This window comes from Leucopleurus acutus (assembly GCF_964270905.1).
Source record: "Leucopleurus acutus genome assembly, chromosome: 8".
Taxonomy (NCBI): Eukaryota; Metazoa; Chordata; class Mammalia; order Artiodactyla; family Delphinidae; genus Leucopleurus; species Leucopleurus acutus.
In genome coordinates, this window is record NC_139151.1 from 109,155,326 (window position 1) to 109,172,354 (window position 17,029).

Consider the following 17,029-nt stretch of genomic DNA (forward strand, 5'->3'; position numbering starts at 1 on the left):
ACGAGTCCCATGGTGCATGGCTACCGGAAGCGCGGTTACGCTGCTGCCTGCGCGGGCCACACGTGGCCCGGGCGCTATTGCACTGGTCCAGCCCGCTGCCCTTCCGGGTCTCAGGTGGTTCCCAGACGCGGGAACAGGAGTTCGCTGTCCGGCCCGCCCAGTGGGGTGGGCGAGATGCTCCGCGCGCTCACACCGCCGAACCGAGCCGCTGCTTCCCCCCAGCGCCTTGGTGGGAGCTCCGGCCGAAGCTGGGAGGCCCTGTCACCGCCGCCCCGAGGAGCGGAGCCAGGAGTGCCGAAGCCCGCGTGACTCCCCCCCCACCCCCTGCCCTGGCCTTGTCGGCTCGGGACAGATCTCAGGGTCCACACGGACGTAGCACACGTAGCACACGTCACTCGTTCACTCTCCGTGTCAGGAACCCTGCTGCAGGCTGGCGTCAGTCCTGAGAGGGAACAGGCCCGGTTCTGCCTCCGCAGAACTCAGGTTCTAGTGCGCGGACACGCAAAGTAAATAAACGAGGCAGTCCCAGGCTGACACTGTCACGGGGCTGAAGGATGAGAAGGAGCCGGCCCTGCGAAGATGTGGGGCGAGCATCAGCCCCCAGGGGTCAGATGCAAAGGCCCAACTAAGGTGGCCGGAGATGGGTTCAGAGGCAGCAGCCAGCCCATGCGGGCTCTGACAGCAGGTGAACCCGCGTGTTAGCGCCAAGCACTGGTTTGTTAACGCAAGCCACACGGTACCCTTATCGTATAGATGAAGTCAGACATAGAAAGGTTTTCTTGCTCGGGGTCACACAGCTGCGGTAAAGTGGGGAAACCGTTTGGGAAGGATGGGACTTTACTGCAATCACACAAGAAAGTGTTGTGATTGTTTTTATTTAAATTTTTAAATGGTAAAATAATACATAACGTAAAACTTACCATTTTAACCATGCAATTTAGGGGCACTAGGTGCATTGACATTGTTGTGCAATCATCACCCCCATTTAGCTCCAGAACTTCTCAAACTGAACTCCATACACATTAAACAATAGCTCCCCATTCCCCTCCCCCAGCCCCTGGCCCCCACCATTTTACATTCCGTTTCTATGTATTTAACTGCTCTAGAGATTTTACAGAAGTGGAGTCATACAGCATTTGTCCTTTTGTGTCTGGCTTGTTTCTTTAGAGTAATGCTCTCAAGGTTCATCCACCTTATAGCATGTGTCAGGATTTCATTTCTTTTTAAGACTGAATAATGTTCCTGTGATTGGTTTTTTGTTTGTTTTAAATTTTGGCAGCTATGTGGAAACTGAAGGGGGGATAGGAACTGGGGAGAATGGAGGCCTGGTGGGAACTGCCCATCCGGGTAGGAGGGATGGCGGTAGCTGGCGAGGGTGGAGGAAAGAGGGTGCACATGGTATCATTTGGGGCAGAACAAGCAGAAGCAGATGCGTTCATGTGTCCGTTTATAGGCATCGACTGTGCGGGGTGAGGAAGCGGGAGTGGGGAAGGTTCTCTTGAGAGTCAGGCAGACCTGGTTTGAGATCCTTGGCTTTGGCACTCACCAGCTAGTGGCCTTGGGCAACATCTGATCTCTCGGAGCCGCCTTTTCCTTCCTTGTGAGATGCGGAAAGATAGGAGGCAGTATGTGAGGAAGTCCACTGCTGGGGGCATGTGCCCCACAGTGATCACCCTAAAAGGAGGGCCATTGCAGCTGGGGCCCAGGCTCTGCAGGGCTTGAGAGGAGGCCTTTGGGGCTGGCTGGGGCCATTCTCAGAGCTGTCCTCTGGCAGGAGGTGGGTGGGGCAGCAGCTTCGATCAGCACCCGATACCCCCTGCAGCCAGAGATCGCACTAGCTCATTTCAGCATGGGGCCGGGAATGCACAGCCCTAGAGCTGAGCGGGCCCAGGGCCCGAGAGAACCTCGAAGGTTGGGTTTGGTGGCGCGCAACGCGGGCCCTCCCACGGAAGGCTGGACGGCAGAGGCACGCAGGCCTACAGGAAGCTGAGTGCAGCAGGGCGGCGACCGGCGGAGGGCGGGCGGGCGGGGCGGGAGGGACACTGAGATCCCGGCCTGCGGACCCTCGCCGGACATGAGGCGAGCTTCCGATGCGGCGGGACCCGGAAACGCGCCGCCGGGAGCAGGTGACGCGCGGGCCGCGGGCGCGCCGTGGGGAGGGCGGCTCGGGGAGGGCGCGCTCTCCCGCCCGGGACCCTACCGAGCGGTGGGGGCCGCGACTGCGCGGTGCACCGACCTCCTCCGCGGACCGAGGTGCGAGCTGGAAGTGGCGGGGAGCCCACCTCCAGGCGCCAGGAAGTGGGGTCCGGTCCTTAGGAACCCCCTCACACTCACTGCTCTGACATACGCGGGCACGATCACCCGGCCCTTGCCTGGAACACTGGCCCCACGTGGTAGATGAGAGCCGGGACCTCTGCTCAAAGCCGAGGAATGTGAAGGTTGGAGGTGGGGCTGGACCCAGAGGGGGTGGGGGGTGGAATAGGACCTGACACCTCTAGGAGTCCCTTGTCAAGTTTCCAGATTTGGGACGTGAAGCCTCACTTTTCCCCTCTCCCTCAAGCATGTCCCCAGGCCCCTCTGCACACAGAGGTCTCCCTGCCTGCTGCCTTCCCAGCCTTGGGGAGTCCTATTCCCCGGCCCCATTTCAGCGATCATCTGTCCAGCAGCCTAGGCTTTGGGCTCTGGACCAGCTGGCCTGGCTCAAGAGCTCTCCCCAGCCAGAGTCCCCCTTCCTCTGGCTAGAGGACGCCCAGCCCCCTCCTACCCGCTCCTCCCCCTGACTCTGCAGCCTCCCTGGGCCCTGCCTGAGCAGGCCTGCCTGGCGAGCTGGGACATGTCTGGCCCCCGAGGACAGCCGTTGGGCGATGGCTGCAGAGGCGGAGGGGCTGGAGCCCGAGACAGCGGCTGTAGAAGATGCTGCAGGAGATGCTACAGATGCTGTGGATGCAAGGCTGGGGGCACCCCCTCTCCTGGTTGGGAACCGGCTGAGCCTGGACCTATACCCCAGGGGCTGCCACCGGCTGCTGCACCTGTGTGCCCAGCAGGTCCGTCAGTTGCTGGAGGTGGAGTTCCTGCAGCTGAGTGGCCACGAGGACCCTCAGCTGCTGCAGGCCACCCTGGCCCGTCTGCCCTGGAGCCTGCCACGCCTCCGCTCCCTGGTCCTCAAAGGTGAGCGCCACCTGGTCCCAGCCTCATCGCTGGCTCCTGCCTCTGCTTCTTGGTCCTGAAAGGCAAACCCCGGTCCCAGCCTCATCGCTGTTCTCTGCACAGCGCTACCCGACCCCTTTTACCCCGAGAGGAAGCTGGCTGAGCCTGGGCTCCTGGACCTGGCAGCTGCCAGTGGGGTCTCCAGCAGACCCCAGTGTGGGTATTTCTCCTGGGGTGGGTCACGGGAGGTGACTGTCAGCTGAGACGAGCCTGCGTTGTCTCTCGCTGCTCCCTTCATTTGCTGGTGACTCTCCAGTATCTGTGTCCATCTCTCGCTGTCTAAGCGGGGTTGGGGTGGAGGTCTGTGTTTCCATGCACCTATTTCCCTGGCTGGCAGGGCTGAGCTGGGACCTGGGACTCTGGCTCTGAGAGCCATGTCTGCCTTTCCCCCACCCAGGTGGGCAACATCGGGACGCTCTGGGTGCCTGCCTCCGGGGCTCCCTCGCCACGCTGCCTGCCAGCCTGAGTGGCCTCGCCCACTTGGCCCACCTGGACCTGAGCTTCAACAGCCTGGAGACATTGCCAGCCTGTGTTCCGCAGTTGTGTGGCCTGGATTCCCTCCTGCTGTCTCATAACTGCCTCTCAGAGCTGCCTGAGGCCCTGGGGGCCCTCGCCGCCCTCACCTTCCTCGCTGCCACCCACAACCGCCTGCAAACGCTGCCCGCAGCACTGGGGTCCTTGTCCAGCCTGCAGCGCCTCGATCTCTCCGAGAACCTTCTGGATGCTCTGCCCCCTGAGATCGGAGGCCTGAGCAGCCTGGCCGAGCTCAACCTCGCCTCCAACCGGCTGCAGGGCCTCCCTGCCTCCCTTGGTGAGTCGCAGCCTTGGCTCCCTGGGCCTGATGGGCCTGATGGCCCGTCGGCCACTGCCCAGCCTGCCCTGCCCCACAGCGCTCTCTCCTGCACAGGGCCTCGCGCGCACAGGCTGCCACCTCGAGCCTTCGCCCCCCTCGCGGCCCTTGCTTGCCCCCCACTTCCCTGGCTGCTGAGGCTCCCTGTGCAGGCCGGCCCGAGCTCTCTCGTCCAGCCAAAGGGCGGAGACTGAAAGCGCGGGCGGCCTGGCCTGGCACTGCAGGGTTGGGGTGGCCCTGTGCGGCCTCCGCGGGCCCTAAGCTGGCGCCCCTGCAGCGGGCCTGCGGTCCCTACGGCTCCTCGTTCTGCACAGCAACCTTCTGGCTTCGGTACCTGCTGGCCTGGCCCGTCTCCCGCTGCTCGCCCGGCTCGACCTGAGGGACAACCAGCTCCGGGACGTGCCCCCCGAGCTACTGAATGCCCCCTTCGTGCGCCTGCAAGGAAACCCCCTGGGTGGGCCTAGCCCCGGCCCCCACAGTCCTCCAGGTAGGCTCACTGGTGGGGACGGGGCAGACCACAGACAGGATGCAGGTGTCACCACCATCCTAACAGCCCATCTGTCCTTCCACAGGGACACCCGTGGTTCCAGAAATGCCCAGACTGTTGCTGACTTCAGATCTGGACAGGTACGGTGTGGAGGAGGGGCCGGGCTGCAAAAGCGTCTGTCCACCCTGTCACCCTGTCCACCTGCCCGTGCCGTGGGGGTCTCCTAGAGTTGCCCAGGGCGCCAGACTCAGACATGTGGGACCCTGCTGCGTCTGACCCGATGTCCACCCTGTCTCCCTCAGCTTCGCCGTGACCCCCCTAGGCTGCTCTGTGACCCTGGCCTGCGGTGTCCGCCTGCAGTTCCCTGTGGGAGCCACTGCTACCCCTGTCACCATCCGCTATCGACTGTGGCTGCCAGAGCCCCGCCTCGTCCCTCTGGGTCCCCACGACTCTCTGCTCAGTGGTGTCCTGGAGCTGCAGCCCCACGGGGTGGCCTTCCAGAAGGTGCGGCCGGGGCGGGGCGGGGGGGAGGGCCCCGCCTTGGCCCTGGCACTCACAGCGCCCTTGCCTGGCAGGACGTGGGCCTGTGGCTGCTCTTTGTGCCCCCCCGGGCCCGGCGTTGCCGTGAGGTGGTGGTCAGGACCCTGAATGACAATAGCTGGAGTGACCTGGAGACCCACCTGGAGGAAGAGGCGCCCAAGGTGAGGGCTGTCCAGGCCCATCTGGGAAGGGAGCATCTCTGCCCTTGCCCAACTGTCCCCCCCACCATGCCCGGCAAAGCCCCGACCCTGTCCCTCTGCCCCCCCCATGCCCGGCGAGGCCCCTGACCCTGTCCCTCTGCCCCCCACACGCCCAGCGGCTCTGGGCTCGCTGCCAGGTGCCTCACTTCTCCTGGTTCCTCGTGGTTTCGCGCCCTGTGTCTGACGCCTGCCTGGTGCCACCAGAGGGGACATTGCTGTGCTCCTCAGGACATCCTGGGGTCAAGGTCACATTCCCCCCTGGGGCCACTGAGGAGCCCCGTCATGCCCGCATGCAGGTACGGGCAGGGCAGCTGCCACGGGTGGCGGGTGGTGCCTGGGCACAGAGGTGATCGCTCGGGTGCCCTCTGCTCCAGGTGGTGCGTGTGGGCAGCAGAGAACTGCCGGCCCTGCTGGGAGAGCCTGAGGCGGCCGCCAGCCCCCTGCTCTACCTCTCCCAGAGCGGCCCCCCAAGCTTCCTTCGGCCAGTCACCGTGCAACTGCCTCTGCCCCCCGGCGTCACAGGTGAGAGGCGGCTGTGTGGCCTCCTGGACTTGTAGCCACGGGGTGGGGGGAACAGTGCTCAGAAGGGGGACCCCGGGCAGGGAGGCCTCAGCCTGTGGCCCCCTGCCACCCACAGGCCTGAGTCTGGACCGCTCGCACCTGCACCTGCTGTACCGGGCCCATCCCGCGGCCACCTGGGACGACATCACGGCGCAGGTGGCACTGGAGCTCACCCACCTGTATGCTCGCTTCCAGGTCACGCACTTCTCCTGGTCAGTGCCCCCTCTCTCCGCCTCTTTGGTCCCCCACCCCTGCCCTGGCCTGTGCACTCCGCTCACCCCCAGCCTTCCCAGGTACTGGCTCTGGTACACCACCAAGACCTGCGTGGGGGGCCTGGCGCGGAAGGCCTGGGAGCGGCTGCGGCTGCACCGCGTGAGCCTCATCGCGCTGCAGAGGCGCCGGGACCCCGAGCAGGTCCTGCTGCAGTGCCTGCCCCGCAACAAGGTGGGGGCGGGGGCAGAGGGCTGGGAGGGGGGGGTGGGGGCCAGGGGGCCAGGTCAGGGCATTGGGCTCCCAGCCAGTGGGTCGCCCCTGCAGGTGGACAGCACCCTGCGGCGGCTGCTGGAGCGCTACCGTGGCCCGGAGCCCTCAGACACCGTGGAGATGTTTGAGGGTGAGAAATTCTTCGCTGCCTTCGAGAGGGGCATCAACGTGGATGCCGGTAGGCCCCCTGCCCCCAGAGAAGGGACCCTGGGGTCTGCCCCCACAGTCCCTGCTGAGCCCACCCCCTGCCCCCAGACCGTCCAGACTGTGTGGAGGGCAGGGTGTGCTTCGTCTTCTACTCACACCTGAAGAACCTGAAGGAGGTGTACGTGACCACAACGCTGGACCGGCGGGCTCAGGCCGTGAGGGGCCAGGTGGGCCAACGGGGTAGGGCCCCCCGGGCTGCCTGGGCCGAGGCCAGAGCACTGAAGCCCACCTCATCCCACCCACAGGTGTCCTTCTACCGAGGAGAGGTGCCAGAGGAGGTGCCTGAGGAGGCGGAGGCTGCTCGGCAGAAGAGGGGTGCAGACGCCCCGTGGATGGCCACTCTGCCCCTCAAGCTGCCGGTGCAGCCTGGCGGGGGGAGCGTGTGTGAAGGGGGAAGGGGGCGGCCAGGGGTATGGGCTGGAGCCGGGGGCGGGGCCGGGGCTCACTGCCACTGCGTCCTCCCCACAGAGACTGCGGGGATCCAAGGGCCCAGGGCAGGGGGCTGGCCTCTCCCTGGCACCTCTGAACCTGGGCGACGCTGAGACTGGGTTCCTGACACAGAGCAACCTGCTAAATGTGGCCGGGCGCCTGGGCCCTGACTGGCCAGCCGTGGCCCTGCACCTGGGTTTGCCGTACCGTGAGCTGCAGCGCATCCGGCATGAGTTCCGGTGCGTTCTTTTGCGCCTCCCTTCCCGCTGCTGGCCTGCCTACTGGAGGCGGGCTGAAGTTCTGTCCAGGGGAGGTGGGGGCAGGGCAAACAGTCAGGAAAGGGAGGGTCTGCCGCCCCTGGCCCAGGGAGGAAGGAACCCATCTTGGGAGGGTGGTCCTGGGCCGGGCCCCTCCCTCACCGTTCCCTGTCCCCCCAGGGACGACCTGGATGGGCAGATCCGCCATATGCTCTTCTCCTGGGCTGAGCGCCAGGCCGGGCAGCCAGGGGCTGTGGGGCTCCTCGTGGAGGCCCTGGAGCAGAGTGACCGGCGGGACGTGGCCGAAGAGGTGCGAGCTGTCTTGGAGCTTGGCCGCCGCAAGTACCAGGAGGGCATCCAGCGCACAAGCCTGGCCCCCGGGGACCTCGGCCCACCTGGCTCTTCAGCATCACGATCCCCCGAGCCTGCCCAGACCTAGAACCTACCGACTTTGGGCTGGTCCCTGACATCCTCTGGCCAATGGTTAGAGGCTCCCACTTTCAAACTTGCCCTGGGTATGGGGCCAGTGACCCTCTCCTCCTTGTGTAACAAACGTGCACCATCCTGGCTGCTGTCTCAGAGCTCAGTTTATTTGCTGGGTGGAGAGACAGGTGGAAGGCACGGGGAGGCCAGACCAGAGGCCTGGCCCCTGCTGTGAGGGGGCCTGTGCACAGGCTTCCCCACAGCCCTCGCTCCTGCCTGTCTCCGGCCCAGCGCCTCCTCTTGGTCCTGATCTCTGGGAGACAGGGGGCCCCAGCTACAAAGTAAGGGCCGCAGCCCCGATGGATACAAAGTCACCCTGTGCGGGATTGCACATCTGCCCTTTGGTGGCGGTGAGGGGCGGGGGCTTGGCCAGTTCAGTCCCCTCCCAGCACCGCTCCTCCCCTAGGACACCTCGTCCCAGCGCACCTCGCCATCCGCTGGCCCGACGGGAGTAGTCCCTGGTCACTGGCCCATGCACGGGCGCGAGGCCGGACACGCAGGGAAGACCCTTGGGGACCTAGGGTGAGGGCTTGGCGCTGGGCTGTGGTCCGCCGGGCGCAGTGGCCGCGGCGGCCAGGAGAGGGAGCCGGAGGCCGCGAGCGGGCCGAGGACCGGGGGCGGAGCGCGCGCGGCGCCGAGCGGACGCGCCCCCGCGCTTAGGTGAAGCCGGGCGCGCGGCGCGGCGGGGAGGCGAGAGCGGCGGCGGCAGAGCGCGCGGTGAGTGCCCGCGGGGCGGCTCCCATCCGCGGCGCCCACCCGAGTGTAGCCCGGCTGCGGGGGCGAGGGGCACCACGACGGCTGTGGGAGGTGACATCTGCCCGGACGAGGCGGCTCCTGCGGGGCCCGCGCCGGCGGATGCTGCGACCCGCTGCCGCTGGAGTGTGGGAGGCCGTGCTCGGCCCCGGGCGGTGCCGGGCGCGCTCCCCGCGCACACGTGTCCCCGCGGGGTAGGAGACGGGGGCCGGTGGCCAAGGAACAGAAGCCCGGCCGTAGGGGGGACACACGTGGGGCCCTGCTGGACGTATGGGGACACGTGCTTGGCTGGAGTCGCCATCGCCTGGAGGGGGACAGCGTGGCGGTCCGGGCCCCGTCCGGACCCCCTCCAGCGAGACGGGGAGTTGAGCCAGCCTCCAAGCGGAGCCCTGAACTCCCACCCCGCGCCGCCTTTGTCACCGGCTTGGCGCCCCTCCAGACGGCTGGACAGAAAGCACCTCCCCGGGGGGGAAGGCGCTGGGGAAGATTGAATGGGGAGCAAATGGCCAGTCGCAGACTCTGAGCCTCACCCCCATTGCCTTTTTTGGGGGTGGGGGAGCTCATTGGCTTCATTTGTGGGAGATTTTACCTCTGGAGGGCCTGGAAGCAGCAGCATCGTCCTGTGGGTGGTCCCTGTGAGCGGCGGTGTCCACAGCCTTGCCTGCAATCCCAGTTTACCAGGCTGCGGGGAACCGGAGGGGGTACAGGGAGGGCTGACAGCCCTGGGGCCTCAGTCCTGGCTGGGGCTGCCAGGTTTCTATGGCAACATGGGGGCGCAAGGGGAGGGCCCTCCAAGCTGTCTCATGAGCAGGGTGTGAGAACACTGAGTGAGGACAGAAAAAGGAGCATTCAGGGTCCAGAGGACCCCTTGCCAGTCGTCTCCCGGCAGAGCCCACTGCCCCCACTGTTCTCAGTTCTGCAACCGTCTTCCCCATTCCAGCCGGCAGAGTGTGATGTGGGACCCCAGGGCTGCCTGTCTTCCTGGGACAGCTGCTCCCCTCCCCACCTTGGATAGTCTGACTTCCGGGGCCCCCATCACCCAGATGTCCCTTACCCCAGACGGGAGGCAGGGCTCACTCAGTCCCCATAGGGCAGGATGTGGACCTTGCCCCCAAGGGTCTGGGACAGCGGAGAGAGACGGCTGTGGCCAGTCTACACCTGGAGGGTGGGGGAGGGTGGGGGTGGGAAGAGAGGGTCAGGTTGAAGTGCAGAGGTCAGACTCCTCTCTGCAGGCTGGGGCACGGAGAAGCAGGTCCTGGCACTGAGGCCCTGGGCGAGTGGGGGGGGTGCAGCTTGGCTGGGCAGAGGGCTCTGGGAGTGCTGGTTCCCATGCCCTCTGGACCTGCCAGGTGAACAGGCCCATGGGTGGCAACCAGTAGGCTCTGAGGCCCAGCCACCCCCTCCCTGGCCTTTCCAGCAGACAAGCATGTCTTTCTCTGCTCCAGCGTGAGTTTTCCCTGAAGTTCACCTTCCCCAAAAAGACCCACAAGTCCCACAGGCACGAGTGGACACAGACCCATCTCCACCCCATGGCATCAGATCCCCCATGCCTGGGCACAGAGAGAGCCCTATCCTTGGGGTCCCGGGGCCCAAGGCAGATCCAGCCTGCAGGCTGCAGACTGAAACCCATTGGGCAGCTGGGGGCACGGTGGTCAGGGGCTGGGGTCCCTGGGAACCGGTTGCGTGGCTTGGCTGGGTCAGCCCGAGTCTGACCCACTGCCCCACGGGCTGGCGGGGGCTTCGAGGCCAGTCCCAGCCTCCCAGAAGCTGTCACACCCCCTTCTGGTCCCTTCTCCCACAGGGGCAGGGAGCCTCATCCCGCCCAAAGTGAAAGAGAAAGTCACCACCCCCCTCAGGCCCGCCCCGCCCCGCCCCGCCCCACAGCCAATCCCCGCAGCCGGCACCGCCCTCGGCCACTGGATCTCCTCCGCCCGCCCGCGGGCTGTAGTCGCGGAGGAGGAGCCGGTCCGGTGCACCTTGGGGTGAGCGGGACCGCGGTGGGGGGCGGAGGGGCTGATGAGGAGGCAGGGGACATCCCGGCCCAGGAAAGCTGGGTGAAGGTCACCAGTTCTCGGGGGGGCGACAGGTGTGAGCCAGCCGTGTGACCCTGGGTGGCAGCGCTTCGGGTGGGAGCCTGTGATAGCTGGCCTCTGAGGGGGCCACAGTGGGGGGGAGGACCCCACAGCCCAGTTTTTATGGCTGTGCCCCTGCATAGGAGGCCCCCGAGGCTGGCTCTGGCTCCCCAACCCTGCCCCCAGGGAGAGGGGCGTCTTATCTCTGCACCCCTGGAGTGGCTGGGGGACTGGCCCCAGGGAGCCTCGGAAGGTCAGCCATCCCCCTCCCAGAGGTCCTGGTCGCTGGGTTCCTCCGTGTGTGTGGGTGTGTTGTGTGTGAGTCTGGGGGTGAAGTTCCTGGGAGGGTGGGCACAGGGCTGGCTGTGGCTGTGCTGGCGCTTCTCCGGTCACCAGGGGAGCGGATGGTCTGGGGGTCCAGCGTGGAGTTGCCACGGGAGTGGGGGCATCTACCGGGCAGCTGTGAGCTGAGCCCTAGAGTGGACCCTGGGGCACTCTCACCCCCCTCCTGAAGAGGGCAGGTGCCCGCTGCCTCTGCTCAAGGATGGGGGCCGTCACAGCCCAGTCTAGGGGCGCCCTGCCCGGCGTGTTGGCCCCGTCCCCTGCTGCTGCCTCCTCAGCGGCGCCTGGCCCTTTAAAGGGCTCCGCGCACGTGAGCGAGCGAGCGAGGCCAGCTGGGAGCACGCAGCCGGTGGGGGCGCCTTGAGGGGAAGCCGGGTGGCCCAGGGATGGGGCCAAGGGGCAACGGTTCGCCGCACACTGCGCGCCCAGGACGTGCGGAGGGCCCCAGCCTGGGAGGGGGCGCTGGGGGGAGGGCTCGGTGCCCCTTCAGGAGACCTGGGAGGGAGGCTGGGGGGGCTTACTCCTCTGGGGTGCCTCTGAGCCGTGGCTCTGCCCACCCCCGCTGATCCCAGTTCCCTCTTTCTTCTAAGACAGAAGTGTTGGTTTTCAAGCTCCCCTGGAAGTAGAGGACCGCCCCTCCCCCTCCTCCAGCACCACCTCCGCTGTCTGGCATCCACCTCTGCGGCTCCTACCTGAGTGCTCCCGAGTTAAATGGCCGATAAGCAGATCAGGTCAGAACCCCACCCAGCCTCACCCCACCCCTGTCCTCCCCTCCCCGCCGACCTATGGCCCAGGAGGTCGTCCTGACACTCCCTCCGCCCACACAGTCTGCCAGCCAAGCTCATCAATGGCGGCATCGCTGGGCTGATCGGGGTCACCTGCGTGTTCCCCATCGACCTGGCCAAGACGAGGCTGCAGAACCAGCAGAATGGCCAGCGCCTGTACACCAGCATGTGAGCCTGCGGGGGGGGGTGGGTAGCAGGCGTGGAGCCATGGGTGTGGGGCAGACTTCTGCGCTCGGCGCCTGTGTCCCCCCATCCCGTTAAACCAAAGGGGAAACTGAGGGGGGCAGGCTGGGGGAGCGCCTCCCTGGGTCAGGGCTGGGGCCGTTGCTGGATGCCAGACTGATCCCCTGCTCGCTCCCCGCCCCCCCCCCCCCCCCCCCCCCCCCCCGCTGTAGGTCTGACTGCCTCATCAAGACCATCCGCTCAGAGGGCTACTTCGGGATGTACCGCGGTGAGGCTGGGACGGGGCAGGCCTGGGTAGCACCCTCCTGCAGCCCCAGAGGGGTCCTACCGTAGCGGCGGGGAGGCAGGTGGGAAGCCAGGGCAGGGCGGCGTACCTGTGCCGGGTGTGACGGTGTGGACCTGTCCTGTGGGGGCTGCTGCACTTGCACCGGGGGTCATCAGCCAGGCCCTGGGTGCTGGGGGGACGGGGGGTGGGATCTCTGGGGCACGGCAGTTCTCAGCCCCGTCCCCCACTCACTACCAGTGCACAGCATGGCAGGACACTGTCTCTACCACAGTGGCCGCAGCCCCCTCCCCTGCCTCCCGGGACGGGTGGGACCCTGTCTGTGCCAGGAGATTGGGAGGGATGGGGTCGTTACTGCAAAGCAGCTTAGGAGACAATCTCCAAGCCTGGATTTGCCCAGATGCTGTGCAGCCCTGAGTCCTCGCCGCTGAGAGGGGCTCGCCACTGCCTCCCCAGCTCTGACCCGCGCCAGGCCGGACGTGGCCTTACCCAGAACCCCAACGCGAGCACGTCTGTAGCCCAGGGGAGGTGTCCCTCAGGGAGGCCGCCCACTGGACTGGGAGGGTTACGGGGGAGGCTGAGCAGAAAGCCCGGAGAAGGCACTGCCTGGCCCGCCGGTCCCGCCCCTGCCAGGCACAGATGTGGGCGAGAGGGCAGGACGCAGCCCAGGAGTGACGGGGGGCGGGCTTTGTCAACTGGGAGGCGAGTGCTGGTGGAGAGCCTCCCCAGCCCAGGCCACTGACCTGTCTGTGCTCCCCCGTGTACCACACAGGAGCCGCCGTGAACCTGACCCTCGTCACCCCCGAGAAGGCCATCAAGCTGGCAGCCAATGACTTCTTCCGATACCAGCTCTCCAAGGACGGGTGAGGGGCTCGGCCGGCTGCTGGGGGCCAGGGTCGTGAGGGGGAGGGGTCTGTGCTTCCAGACAAAGGACGAAGGCTCTGTCCTCCTGGGGGCCCCTCACCCTGGCCTTGCAGGGCCCCCTCCTCCTCCTTCCCCTCCCTCTCCTCCCCCTCCTCCTCCTCCCCCTCATCCCCCTCCTCCCTCTCCTCCCTCTCCTCCCTCTCCTCCCCTCCTTCTCCTTCCCCTCCCCTCCTCCTCCTCCCCCTCCTCCCTCTCCTCTCCTCCCCCTCCTCCTCCTTTCCCTCCTCCCCTCCCCTCCCCCTCCCCTCCCCCTCCTCCCCCTCCTCCTCCTTCTCCTCCTCCTCCTCCTCTGTCCCCAGATGCTGAGTCAGTGGTGCCCAGGCCCCAGGGGTCCTTGGCCCCCAGCCACTGCCTGCTGCCCCTTGTAGGTTGGGATCTGGGGGGCACTGACCAGTTTTCCTCATCACCCAGGGGTGGGGCTGAGGGGCCAGTAGTCCCTTGGAGCACTGGAACCGCCCCCCACTGCATTTCTCTTTGCTCAACAACGGCCCCTTGGCCCTTCCCTGGCCCTGCCAGGAGCCATCTGTCAATTGGGCTCAGCGTCTGTTGCTGGAGAGCCTGGAGGGTGTCTGAGGCTGCGGAGGTCTGTACCCCACAGGGCTGCCTCCGCCTCCACCCCTCCCATGCCCCCTCACTCCTGGGCGCACTGGGAGGCCCCCGGGGCCTCTGACTCTTCCTTGCAGCCCCACCCTCTTTGCTACAGGCAGAAGCTGACCCTGTTCAAGGAGATGCTGGCGGGCTGCGGGGCCGGCACCTGCCAGGTGATCGTGACCACCCCCATGGAGATGCTGAAGATCCAGCTCCAGGACGCGGGCCGCATTGGTGAGGGCGGGGCGGCAGGGCAGCTGGGCGGGGGAACTAGCCAGGCCCCTGCCCTGCCGCCACCGCGTGCCTCGCGCCGAGAGGGAGACCAGCAGGCCGGCCCCTTTCTCCCCAGCCGCCCAGAGGAAGACCCTATCTGGCCAGGCCCAGCTTTCTGGCCGGGGGGGTGCCCAGCCCCCCGTGGAGCCTCCAGCTGCACCCCGGCCCACAGCCACTCAGCTGACCCGGGACCTGCTGCGGAGCCGCGGCATCGCCGGCCTCTACAAGGGACTGGGGGCCACGCTGCTCAGGTAGGGGGGCAGGGAGGGTTGGGGGCGGCCCGCCCACCTGCCCCCCACCTCCCAGCCAGTCACCACCGCCCTCCTTCCGCAGAGATGTCCCCTTCTCCATCGTCTACTTCCCCCTCTTTGCCAACCTGAACCAGCTGGGCCAACCGGCATCTGGGGAGAAGTCTCCTTTCTACGTGTCCTTCCTGGCCGGCTGCGTGGCTGGGAGCGCGGCTGCCGTGGCTGTCAACCCCTGTGATGGTCAGTGCCCAGGCCTGGGCCCGGGTTGGGGACGGGGCTGAGGAGTGGGGTCGGCGGTAAGGGGCCCACACTGACCCACACGCTCCCTGCAGTGGTGAAGACCCGGCTCCAGACGCTCCAGCGCGGCGTCAACGAGGACACCTACTCGGGGTTCCTGGACTGCGCCAGGTGGGTGAGCCCCCGGGGGGTGTGGGGCGGGGGTAGGGCGGCCCCAGCCCTGCAGCTCTGACCCCCTCCCCCGACAGGAAGATCTTGCGGAACGAGGGCCCCACAGCCTTCCTGAAGGGTGCTTACTGCCGCGCCCTGGTCATCGCCCCGCTGTTCGGCATTGCTCAGGTGGTCTACTTCCTGGGCATCGCCGAGACCCTGCTGGGGCTGCCGCGAGTCCAGCCCTGAGCCCGGCAGCCACCCCACGCCCTCCAGCTGAGCGGGACCAGAGTGGGGCCAGAGCCAGGCAACGCACCCGGATGATGCGAGAGTCTCTCCCCACATGGACGTGGGGGTGGGGGGAGAGGAAGGGGTGCAGGGTCCACACGGTGTGCACACGTGGGCCTGGTGGGGTTCTGCCTGCACGACCGCTGGGATCAATGTCTTATGTAGAAAACTCAGAAATCTTTACATTCCTGGAGCCAGCCCTGCCCACCTTGGCCCCCCCCGAACACCCCCAGGGACAGAGCTGGTCTCTGGACTGGGGGCCCCCAGGCCTGGGCTGGGCAAGCTGGACCCTCCCCTCCAGTCTACCAGCTCCCGTCCCCGAGGCTTGGCCCCTAGTCCACAGAGGGGACCCTGCACAAACCTATTTATTAACTTGCTGAGCACAAGTGGCTTTGTCCATCCCTCCGTCTGTCCGTCCAGCCTCCCCTGCTGCTGTTCTCGCCTTGGCCAGCCTTGCGGGAGGATTGGGCTCTCCTGCCCCCCATATTGAGCCAGGAATCCTAGGCTGGGGGTCACCCTGCGTTCTGACTCCCAGGACAGGTTCCCCGCCCCCACCGTGGGACCCAGCCTCCTTCCTGGTAGGCCCCTCGGCCTCCAGCCCAGGCTGGGGACCCAGAGCGTGTGAAGTCGGGGCGCATGTACGAATGTTGTGGGGAGTAGCTGGTGGCAGCCCTTTGCTGGCCTGGCCCCTCAGGGATGGGGCTGCCGGGGAGACTGCTGCCTTTCCCCACATGGCCAGGCGCGTGCGCGTGCGTGTGCGTGTGTGCACGTGCGTGCGCGCACATGTGCTGTGTGTGCCCTAGACTCCCCACTGCCCCCGTCCAGAAATTCATTTCTCCGGCCTGCCCCCTCCTGCTGCACCTTTAGTAGACCCCTCTTCTAAGACCACCACCCTGGTGCAGGATTGGCCATAGGGGAGGGCAGGCACGAGGACCAGTCTGGAGCCTGGGAGCGTGTGCTCCTCTTGCAGGGGTGCCAGGAGCTGCCCCTCCAGTCTTCCCAGTGCCCACACTGCTCTCTGGGCCTCTGCATACGGCCCCCCCAACAATTAGTAAAGCTCCACCCTCCCAGCGTCTCCCCCCCCACCCCCCCCACCCCCGCCCACTGATATTATGAATTGAGGCAGAGGCTCACCCTGCCCTGCCCTGTCCCCAGCCACGTGATCGTGTTGGTGATTGGTCTGACGTGCCGGTGCTGTGTTCCCCCACCCCCCGGGCCCCATCCCTGGAGGCCCCTCCCAGTGACACTACCTGGGGCTCAGGCCTGGGCCCCGCAGTTTGCGGTTGCTCCTGGGAGCTGCCCTCTCCCGTCACATCTGTACCTTGGAAGCTGCTGCTGCTGCTGCTTACAGAATTATATATTTTTTCTTTCGAATTCAAGAGTTTTAAGAAGTTGTAACTTTTTGTGTCTTGTCATGTAAGAAGATAAATAAATATTCTAAGTAGATGCCTCTTCTCTGAGACTCTGGTAGGGGTGACGAGGGGAAGGGCGCCCTCCTCTTCTGGTAACTGGCTCCCCTCACCTGGCAGTCCTGGGTCCGTCTGCCCACCCACTGACGGGCACACTGGCTGGAGGGGGTCCTGGGCGGAGTGGCCTCCTGACTCCCTCACAGTCTGGGATGGGGTTGCCAGCCTCAGCCCCTCACCTCCCTGACTCTAAGCTGCCCTTGGGATCAAAAGCGGAGCTGGGTTTGGGGGCCCCAGAGGTCTCAGCCAGCTCGGGGCGCTGTGGTGGCCGAGAGCAGGTGGGCGGGGCCAGCGCTGATGCGGTCCCGCCCCCCTTCCTGCGCCGGAAGCAGTGCATTGTGGGAAACTCCCAGTCCTTCCTCCGCAGCCGCCGCCCGCCGCCCGCCGCCCGCCGCCCGCCGCCCGCCGCCCGCTGTGGTCCCGCGGAGAGCGCGCTGCGCCGAGGTGGGAGCGCCGGGAGCAGCAGCGTAAGGCGGCGGCGACTCCGCGGCCTGGGGTCTGGGGTGGGGTGGGGGCGTTGGGCCCCGCAGGAAGAAGCAGCGGTTCTCCGCTATGAAGGTCACCGGGGGCCCTCCGGGGCCCTTGCTCTCTTGGGCACAGCGGCCTGCAGGGGGAGGGGTAGCCGGGTGACGTTAGTATGAGCCAGAAATAACCAAGGGTCTGGGGGAGGTGGAGAGTGGACCCCCTGCCCTTTGCAAACTTGATGCCCAGCAGCTGGGTGCCCCTCCAGAGT

The 17,029-nt window shown here is 66.5% G+C and overlaps 2 protein-coding genes across 2 annotated transcripts; both read left to right on the top strand.

Moving 5' to 3' along the window:
- Nucleotides 1-2,864: 2,864 nt before the first annotated feature.
- Nucleotides 2,865-7,769, top strand: PIDD1 (p53-induced death domain protein 1; the record flags this gene model as incomplete). Its single annotated transcript, XM_082844172.1, has 14 exons — nt 2,865-3,168; nt 3,605-4,018; nt 4,335-4,544; nt 4,630-4,684; nt 4,847-5,048; nt 5,120-5,245; nt 5,401-5,580; nt 5,659-5,806; nt 5,922-6,289; nt 6,383-6,506; nt 6,584-6,702; nt 6,781-6,894; nt 7,004-7,203; nt 7,402-7,769. 14 exons carry the CDS (start codon nt 2,865-2,867, stop codon nt 7,658-7,660), a joined length of 2,823 nt encoding a protein of 940 aa, XP_082700298.1. The 3' UTR covers nt 7,661-7,769.
- Nucleotides 7,770-11,466: 3,697 nt separating this feature from the next.
- SLC25A22 (solute carrier family 25 member 22) lies at nt 11,467-15,866 on the top strand. The gene is made up of 9 exons (XM_082844450.1): nt 11,467-11,602; nt 11,699-11,824; nt 12,052-12,107; nt 12,895-12,985; nt 13,750-13,868; nt 13,984-14,158; nt 14,241-14,395; nt 14,488-14,563; nt 14,641-15,866. The coding sequence occupies exons 1-9, from the start codon at nt 11,583-11,585 to the stop codon at nt 14,789-14,791; spliced, it is 969 nt and encodes a 322-aa protein (XP_082700576.1). The 5' UTR covers nt 11,467-11,582; the 3' UTR covers nt 14,792-15,866.
- The last annotated feature ends 1,163 nt before the right edge of the window (nt 15,867-17,029 follow it).